The sequence below is a fragment of the Camelus bactrianus genome, chromosome 6 (genome assembly GCF_048773025.1).
Source record: "Camelus bactrianus isolate YW-2024 breed Bactrian camel chromosome 6, ASM4877302v1, whole genome shotgun sequence".
Lineage (NCBI taxonomy): Eukaryota > Metazoa > Chordata > Mammalia > Artiodactyla > Camelidae > Camelus > Camelus bactrianus.
In genome coordinates this window covers 65,505,126-65,515,583 of record NC_133544.1, presented here as the reverse complement: position 1 = coordinate 65,515,583, position 10,458 = coordinate 65,505,126, and the positions used below count along the sequence as shown (strand labels likewise).

Sequence of the window (10,458 nt, the reverse complement as noted above, 5' to 3'; positions counted from 1 at the left end):
TCAGGTTGTCCAGTTTGTTTCCAAATAGTTGTTCATAGTATTCTCTTATGGTTTTTTGTATTTCTGTAGTATTGGTTATAACTTCTTCATTTTCTTTTCTTATTTTGTTTATTTGTGTTCTCTCTCTTTTCTTCTTGGTGAGCTTGGCCAGAGGTTTCTCAATTTTGTTTTCTCTTTTAAAAGATCATCTCTTGATTTAATTGATATTTTTCTATTTTTTTTAAATCTCTATTTTATTTATTTCCTCCCTGATCTGTATTTTTTTTCTTCCTTCTGCTAACTTTAGGTTTTGTTTGGTCTTCTTTTTCTAATTCTTTTTGGTTATAGGTTAGATTGTTTATTTGAGATTTTTATTGTTTTTTGAGGAAGACCTGTATTGCTGTGAACTTCTCTCTTAGGACATTTTCCATGTGCATCCCATAGATTTTGTGTGGTTGTGTTTTCATTATCATTCTTCTCAAAGTATTTTTTAATTTCTTTGATTTCATTGTTGACCTGTTGTTTTTTAGTAGCATGTTGTTTAGTCTCCGTGTAGTCGTTTTTTGTTTTTGTTTTTGTTTTTTTTTTCTCATTTGTCTTTTTATGGTTGATTTGTAGTTTCATGGCATTGTGGTCAGAAAAGATGCTTGAAATAATGTCTATTCTCTTAAATTTGTTGAGACTTCTTTTAAGCCTGAGTATGTGATCTATCCTAGAAAATGTTCCATGCACACTTGAAAAGGATGTATATTTGTTTTTCTGGGGATGTAATGTCCTAAAAATATCAACCAATTCAAACTGTTCTATTGTGCCATTTAGTATCTCCATTGATTTTCTGTCTGGAAGATCTGTCCAATAATGTTAATGGGATGTTGAAATCTCCTACTGTGATTGTGTTCCCATCAATTTCTCTCTTTATGTCTGTTAGTATTTGCTTTATATATTTAAGTGCTCTTTTATTGAGTGCAGATATGTTAACGAGTATAATATCATCATCTTGTATTGCTCCTTTAATCATTATATAGTGTCCTTCTTTATTTATGGTCTCTGATTTAAAGTCTTATTTCGTCTGATGTGAATATTGCTACTTTCATTTTCTTGTCCTTTCCATTTGTGTGAAATATCTTATTCAGTCCTCCCACTTTTGACCTATATGTGTCCCTCACCCTAAAGTGGGTCTCTTGCATGCAGCATATTGTAGGCTTTTGTTTTATTATTCAATCTGCTGCTCTGTGTCTTTTGATTGGAGCGTTTAGTCCATTGATATTTGTAGTAATTACTGATAGATGTATCTTTATTGCCATTTTGAATTTAGTTTTCCACTTGATTTGATATTTCCTCTTTGTTGCTATCTTTTTCTTTTTCTTTCTTTTTTTTCTTTTGTGTGTGTGTGTGTGTGTGGTTTGATAATTTTTTTTAGTAGTTTCTTGGTTTCTTTTTGGCTTTTGTGACTCTTGTGTATTTTTGATTTTTTGTTACCCTGCTTTTTAAGTATATGAACCCATTTTTATAATTGTTTGCTTTAAACTGATAGTCATATATGTTGGTGCATTATTGTTTATTGCAGTCTCATAATCATCTGTAATTTTGTAATGTTGGTATTTGTTTTTCCTTTTTCATTTCTCAATTTATTTACTTGACTTCTCTCTTTTTCTTGGTGAGACTTGGTAAAGATTCACTAATTCTGTTTATCTTTTCAAAGAAGCAACCTTTGTTTCCATTTATCTTTTCTATTATTTTCTTTAGTCTCTATTTCATTTATTTTCATCTGATCTTCATTATTTCCTTCTTCTACTAACATTGGGCTTTGTTCTTTTTCTAGTTATATTGGTTATCTGAGATTTATTTTTGTTTCTTAAGGTGGCCTGTATAACTATAAACTTCCCTATTAGAACTACTTTTGCTACATCCCATAGATTATGTTATATTGTGTTGGTATTTTCATTTGTCTCAAAGTATTTTTTGGTTTTCTATTTGATGTCATCAAAACCCCATTGGTTCTTTAGTAGCATGTTTAGCTTCCATGTGTTTGTGTTTTTCTCAGTTTTCTTATTGTAATTTATTTCTAGTTTCATACTGTGGTGGTTAGAAAATATGCTTGATATTATTTCTATCTTCTTAAATCTATTGAGACTTATTTTGTGGCCTAACATGTGACCTAACCTGGAGAATATTCCATGTATACTTGAAAAGATTGTATATTCTGCTACATTGTGGTGGGATGTTCTGTTTTTATCTATTAAATTCATTTAAGATATACATTAAGAATTGATCACCACTATATTCAGACTGGAGTATGGTGGGGGATTTGGAAAAATAGGTGAAGGGGATTAAGAGATATAAACTTACAGTTATAAAATAAATAAGGCAAGGAATTTAATATACAACTTAGGAAATGTAGTCAATGATATTGTAACAACTTTGTATGGTGACAGATGTTTATTGGACTTATTGTGGTGATCAATTCTTAATGTATATAAATGTCAAAATCACTATATTGTACACCTAAAACTAATATGACTCTAATACTATATCAACAATATTTCAATTAGAAAAAAAGAAAAATATATAAGAAAGAAATGTTGCCAATAATAATTTGATCCATTGGTGTATGTATGTAGATTAAATGAATAAAGATAGGTATCCCAAATTATGCATAAAAATTTTATGAATTCAAGAAGCATTTATAATTTTAAAAAAGATTAGAAATATATTAATAGAAGAGACATATCTTAATTTTAAAAAAGTATAGTCCATGATGCTATTTTAGAAATAAACATTATAAAATTAGAAAAAAGAAAATATCTTCCCTTCAGCATTGTACTAGTGGTTCTAACCAATGCAATATGAATAAATGTAAATAAACATCAAATACTTGGTTTGGAAAAGATCAGGAAAAAACTATTTGTTTTCTAAATAAACTCATTAGGATATTGAGAGGAACCTATAGAAAGAATAAAAATGATTGGTAGGAAATTTCAACATAGTTGCTGAATATAAAGTGAATATACAAAAATCTGCTGTTTTTCTACATCAGTAATGACCTACTAAAAGACACAGTAAGAGAGAATTCATTGTAATAGCAAGAAAATATAATGCCTGATAACAAATCTATTAAAATATCACTAAATATTACAAAATAAAATGTAACTAAGTAAAGAGATATACTATGTTAATGGATTAGAATAATCAAAACAAAGTTATCTTTTCTTCCCAAATTAATCTATAAATTCTATCCAATTTCAGTTGCTGTCCTAAAATTGTTTTTGAGGAATTTGGCAACTTAGTCTAAAATCATCTGGAAAAGTTAATTGACAAGAACAACTTAGATATAATAATGTAGAATATTTTGAACTTGTAGATTCACTATGCTAAATATTAACCATAGTTAAGGTTTTGTATCTTATCTGAGAGAAAAAGTGACAGAATTAGAGGCTAAGACAGTCCCAAGGATATGCGAATAATTGATATATAGCAAAAATGACATTATAATTAGTAGGGAAAAACTATTCAATAAATGATATTTGGATAACTGTTTATATCAATATAAAATAAATTAGATTCCTGTAAGATATAAATACAAAGTTTCTAGTTGAAGTAAATAACTAAGTGTGAAAAAGAAATTTTAAAAATTATTTTAAAAAGTAAAGTCAATAAAATATTTTGGGCTGCCATTTGTAGAAAATGTACTATATAAGAGACAAAACTCACAAATGTAAGGGGAAAAATTGATAAACTATGTTAAATTTTGTGTATCTATAAACATCACAAAATTTTAATATAATCTACAGGAGTGAAGATATTTCCAGTTTATATAATCTTTTTTTTTTTTTTAACATAAAAAAGATAACATCCCAAAAGAAAAATCAGCAAAACTATGAACTGGAAAGATGAAAGAAGGGGTCAAAGAAATACTCAGATTAATGCCCAAATTCATTATTAACCAAGGAAATGCAATAAATATTTTAAAATTAGTATTTAAAATTTTTATTTAAAGTAAAAATATTTTATACATCTAAATAAAAAAAAGCACAACAATTTGCAAAATCCTGTATTGAAAAAGTCATGGAGAAATTAGGACCCCTCATAGGGTATAAATATCTATAACTTTAAAAGAACTTTAGTAATTTCTAGTAAAGTTAGGAAGTTTATTATACCTTACAACTCAGCACTTTCAGTTTTAGGTAAATATCCTAGAGAAATTATCACATGCACACAAAGAAGCATATATATGTATACTCAATTGAGACATTATTTATAACAGTAAATAATTAGGTAATTCTAAATTTTCCCCAAGAGGTGAGATAAATAAATTTTGGAATATCCATGAAATAGTAGACACTGTAGCCGCTAAAATGAATGAACTAAATTCAAGAAGTGGTGTGAAAAAGTTATATATCCACAGATAAAAGTTGATGTTACATCCTTTTACACCATATATAAAAATTAACTCAAAATGAATTAAATTCGTAAGTGTAAGAAGTGACACTACAAAACTTGTAGAAGGAAACAGGAAAAAACTTTCAAGATGCTGATTTTGGCATTTATTGGTCAGATATGACACCAAAAGCACAGGCAGCAAATGCAAAAATAAGACAAAGGGGACTACATCAATGTTAAAAACTTCTGTGTAGCAAAGGAAACAATCAACAGAGTGAAAACGCAACCTACAGAATGAAAGAAAATATTTGCAAATCATATATTTTATAAGGAGTTAACATCAGAATATAGTAAAAGAAAAACTCTTGCAACTTAAAATACAAAACCAAATAACCCAGTGAAAAATGGGTTAAGGACTTAAATAGATATTTATTCAAAGACAATATAGAAATAGCCAGCAAGCATGTGAAAAAATGTTCAGCATTACAAATCATCAGAGAAATGCAAATCGAAATCACAATGAGATGTTACCGTATACCTCTTAGGATGGCCTCTGTCAAAACAAAATCCAAAAAACAACAAGCACTGGTGAGGATGTGAAGAACTGGAGAAATTGGAGCCCTTTGCACTGTTAATGAGAACATAAAATGGTGGTGCAGCTGTTCTGGAAAACAGTATGGAGTTGCCTCAAGAATTTAAAAAATTGAATTACCATATGATACAAGTAGTTGACTTCTGAGTATATAAACAAATGAAGTGAATGTAGGATATTGAAGAGATATTTGTACACTCGTGTTCATTGCGGCACTACTCACAATAGTCAAGAGGTGGAAACAACCTAAATGTCCATTTATGGACGACTGGATAAAGAAAATGTGGCATATACATACAATTCAACCTTAAAAAGAAGGAAATCCTGTCATGCTACAACATGGTTGAATTTTGAGAAGATTATTCTAAGTGAAATAAACCAGTCACAACAAGATAAATACTACACGATCCACTTATATATGGTATCTAAAGTAGTCAAACCCTTAGCAACAGAAAGTAGACTGGTAGTTGCCAAGGACTAGGGGGAAGTGAAAAGAGCACTTGTACAGTGAGTACAGAGGTTCAGTTTTGCAAGATGAAAAAGTTCTAGAGATCTGTTGCACAACAAAATACATATAGTTAACCCTATTGTACACTTAAAAATTATTAAGATATTATTCTTTACCACATTAAAAAAGAGTGAACTAGAGCAGCATGTATTTAAACAGATAAATCTTTAAAACATTAAATTGAGTGAAAAATAAATTTTAGAATAGTAGCATTTATATAGATTTCATTTATATCACATTAAAGCTGTGCAAAATGCATTATGCACAATATGTGAAAAATGAGAAAAATAATTTAAAAATATACAAAGGAATAATATGTAGTTGAAGATAGTGATTGTCTTTGGTATGATAAAATAACTGAATGTGGAGGGTTGCTTAGGGGTCTTTACTGTTTCTAAAAATCCGCTTTTTTAGTAAAAGGGATGGAAATGACAATAAATGTTAAACATTTTCAAAACTAAATGTTATGTCAGTGTCTACATTAAACTCTATGATTGAAATAGTTCATCAGAAAGACAGATATGTTCAGTGATCCCCAGGGACCCAGTGTCTATCCTCCTTAGAGCATTTTTAAAAATAAAAATTCAGTCTAAAATACGTCACACACATATGGCTAGGAATGTATTTTTAAATCACCCTTTAGCCTATAGTTAGTATATTACACATACTGTTCAAAAGGCAATGAAGAAAAAAATATTGGGTAGAAGCCTAAAAAAGGATCACTGAGTGTTTAGGGAAAAGCAGAACATTTGAATTTGATACCAGAGAGGTCATAGAATGTCTTTTTATTCTAACGCCCACGGATCATAGACCAAACTTTATAACTTAGCACACATTATGCAACATAAGTAGATTGAATACTTTGTGTTTTGTTGTAAAGTGAATGACTGAATATATAGGGGCTTCTTCATTTATTCCTTGTTCCACATGGATTGACACAATATTAATGTTCTTACTTGATTCTTGATATATGAGAACACCTACAAGTACAAGCATGAATGATGGAGTAAGGTAAAATGAGCTGTGTGTAACTTATGTCAGGTGGAATTTCTGTTTTCCTAAGACAGAAAGAAATACGTACTTCTGGCCAGCAGATGACAGTTGCTATTTGAATCTATCTACTCATAAAAGCTAGCTTGTTTGCCTTGTTTAAAAAGTAATAATTCTTAGGACCCACAAAAATGTAAGTTTGTGTGTGTGTATGCTTGTGAGTTTAGTTAATGCTGTTTTTTGCACAGTCGACTAAAGAATTTAGCTGAAAGAGCCTTAATTCTGATTTAAGAATGGACAAATTCATATTCTATTTCTCTTTATTTAATGAGATTTAGTCTTAGATATTTCTGGGTTTCCAACAATAGTTAGTGAACCACTTTTACCAAATAGAGGTGTAATGAGGGAGCAGTTGGTAATTTTAATATATATTATAAATATTCTTTAAAATCTACAAACAAAAATTAATAGCAACTTGTTCTGAGATGTTATATATATATGGGTTTTGCTTTAAAAAACTTCATCATCATGATTGTTGCCTAGAAGGTCTGTCTGGAGCTGACGTGTTGGGTCCTCAGTCTACTCATGGCTGCTTTCATCTCCTGATTCCTCAGAGTGTAGATAATGGGGTTCAGTAAGGGTGTGATAACTGAATAAAACACAGAAAGAAATTTATCCACTGAAAAGCTACTAAACGGCCAAGCATAAATGAAAATGCACGGCCCAAAGAATAGAGTGACCACGGTAATATGAGCAGACAATGTGGACAGAGCCTTGGAGAGGCCACCTGAGGATCGACGTTGGACAGTTACCAGAATGACAATGTAGGAAATGAGCAACAATATGAAGCAGATGAAAGACAACAGTCCACTGTCAGCGATTACTAGCAACTCCAGAACATAGGTCTCAGTGCAGGCAAGCTTTAGAACTAAAGGAAGGTCACAAAAAATACTGTCCACTACATTGGGGCCACAGAAAGGCAAAGTGATTGTAAAAACCATCTGGCTCATCGTATGCACAAAACCAATAGCCCAAGACAACAGCACAGAGCCTGTGAGTACCCGGCGGTTCATGATGGTCGTGTAGTGAAGAGGTTTGCATATTGCAATGTACCGATCAACAGCCATAACTATGAGAAGAGTCATCTCACTGCCCCCTAAAAAGTGAAGGAAGAACATCTGAGCCATACAGCCCCACAGAGAAATAATTTTATTCTCCCTGAGAAAATCTGTGACCATCTTAGGGGTTGTGATGGTAGAAATAGACATATCAAGAAAGGAGAGATTACCAAGGAGGAAGTACATTGGTGGGGAGTGCAGATGGGAGTCAAAGGTTATGGTGACCACAATGAGAAGGTTTCCTGCCATAATTGCTGCATATGCCAACAAAAATATGAAAAAAAAGATAATTTCAAGCTCCCGAGTGTTGGTGAGTCCTAACAAAACAAACTCAGATATCTTTGAGCTATTCACCATTTTCATCTAGTCTATGTAGGAGTTTTCAGAAATTCTTTAAAATGAAGATAATCTGGAAAAGGTGACAATGTAGTCTGTAGTAGTTTTGAAGATATGGTCATATAGAAAGTAGTACTTGATTCCTATAGAAAGAGAGATGGACATTTTTGAAAAATAGATTTAATTGATTAATGCAAGCACATTACTTGTATACACATTCACATTATTGCATTTATTTTCAGACAGAAAGGCACAAAAGACGGAAAATTTATTGTATAATTTTGTAAATCTAGTTTGCAGCCATCGATTTTGTCTCCAGATTCATTTGTTTCTATCAGGAGTTCATGAATTCATGAACCATGAGTTCAGTGGGTCAATGACTAAAAGAGTCAAATGGCTATCAGTCATGAGTTGGTTCAAGTGGATAGGAATATATCGTGTAACTTTTTGGTGCCTAGGATTCAATCTTTAACCTTTTCTACTTCCCTAATTTGAAATATTCAGATAAGTTCATATGAATTGAATTACATACCCACTCAGCAAATTACTTTAGGGTACTGTCTTCTATTAGCTATATTATATTCTCACTCCTCCCTTTCATCCCAAAGAAATATACCAATGATTTCACTTATTCCTGAAGTTTAAGCTGCCTACAGTCTGTCATATGCTCTTACCTCCCCAAAATTATAGTAAAATAAGCTTCCTAAGAAGTTACTGAACAAAAACATAAATATTTCTCAGTGTCCAGGTTTTTTTCTTCCTTTCTCCCTTTCTTCTCCTTCCTTTCCTCCCTTTTTCCTTCCCTCCCTCCCATTCTTCCCTCCCTCCCTTCTTTCCTCCCTCCCTCCCATCCTTCGATTCTTCCCTCCTTCCTCCCTCCCTTCTTCTTTCCTTGCTCCCTCTCTCCCTCTCTTCCTTCTTTCTTTTTTAAAAATTTCTTAAAAATTTTTTTTTCAATAGTGTTCTGTGTTCCATTCTTTGGTTCCTGAATAAAACTACTGACCTCTACTTCAGGCCTATTTTCCTGAATCAGTTGTTGCTGGAATCCTGGCTGGAGTTTTCTTTCTTGCCCCTTTGCATTCAGGGTGTAGATGCTCTCTGATCAACCACCAAATCTTTTACAAGTAGTGTTTATGTTTCCTTGGCTCCTGAGTACTTACATTTTTTTGGTAAGCTTTGCTTTCCTCTAACTTTTCATACTTGTGTGCAGACTGACTCTTGACAGTTATCCTGGCTCATACATCCTTGATACCTGCACTCTATGTTTTTCCACGTTGAGCTGGCACTGTTGGCTCACTTTTAGCTACTTTTTCATTATGATTTAGATCTTTTGGTCTCAGCTTTCTGTTTCTTTTTCCTTAAAAAAACAAAACAAACTATTAATGGTACACATCAACCACAAAGACACACATATAGAATCACACACGTGCACACAGGCTCTTATACCACATTCTAGTTCTGGAGTACCAGGATGGAATGTAGAGAATCTCGTCTGATTTTTTTTTTTTTTTTGCTTTATAGTTAATGAAATATTCAGAAGTTATTGTTTAGCCCAATTATCAGAATTAAAAAAACAAACAAACAAACAACTGAACCAAGAATCAAGATTCAACTAGTCCTGGCCTCATCATTTACTAGGGAAATATACTCTTAACTCTTTTCAACATTGATTTATTTTCTATAAAAATAAAATAGCTACTCTTCAACCTCCCAGATTGTTATAACTATAAAGGGTAACATATATGGAATATATTTGTATATTTCATTGTACACATAGATGCTATGTATGTATGTGCATTAACAAAATTTTATCTTTAACATGATCTCATTTTCTGGTGATTATAAGGATACCTAAACCAAAAAGGACCACTGAAGCCTTTACTATGGAAAACCTGGTAAAGAAGACAGTGTTAATGAAAATATTATTTTTAGTCAATATGATATAATTTCCTAGTTGTCTTCTTTATAAGAAATTATTGTCATCACATTGGCGTTGTATTTCATGTAGTAATTGAGTCTACATACAAGTTATGAAATTATTTTCAAAATTATGCAGTCCTCAATCTCAAAATACTAACTAGAAAAAATCCTGAGGAGAATCATAAAAGTAATTTTTACTGTTTGTTGTATAAAATTGGAAAATTAAAATCAAATAATATTTATTGATTTAGGGTTTTTTGAAAATTTACAAGCATATTTATAAAATATATCCAGCTAAATGTACGTATAGAAGGAATCAAATCTGATATGGTAGATGAAATCATTCATTATGACAATTTGTAAATATGATCAAATATGAAATATCTTTAAAAATCTATATTTCTACTCAGACACAGGTAAAACTAAGTTAGAGTTAGAAAAAGAAAACGGTCCTTTCTAACATAAAGCTCACATGGAAAATTTAAATGTTTGAGTGGCATTTATTATGCAAATAACATTGAACTGAAAAGAAATGAAAGACAATTGAGTAAAACTGGATCAGACAAGGTTTGGCTTCTCTAGCAGGAGCTTGAGAATGCGATGGGTGGCCTGTGATTGGGGAACCTAGCCTTTTC

The 10,458-nt window shown here is 31.4% G+C and overlaps 1 protein-coding gene across 2 annotated transcripts; it reads right to left on the bottom strand.

The window, feature by feature from the left end:
* Nucleotides 1–7,930, bottom strand: LOC105076139 (olfactory receptor 4K13-like). Of its 2 annotated transcripts, XM_045523487.2 has the most exons (2): nucleotides 7,033–7,930; nucleotides 1–44 (listed from the first exon to the last, which is right to left on the bottom strand). In XM_045523487.2, exons 1-2 carry the CDS (start codon nucleotides 7,928–7,930, stop codon nucleotides 1–3), a joined length of 942 nt encoding a protein of 313 aa, XP_045379443.2. The 2 variants fall into 2 exon arrangements, with proteins under 2 accessions (XP_045379443.2, XP_010962457.2); XM_010964155.2 differs by lacking the exon at nucleotides 1–44 and having other exon boundaries at nucleotides 6,989–7,930.
* Between the last annotated feature and the right edge of the window lie 2,528 nt (nucleotides 7,931–10,458).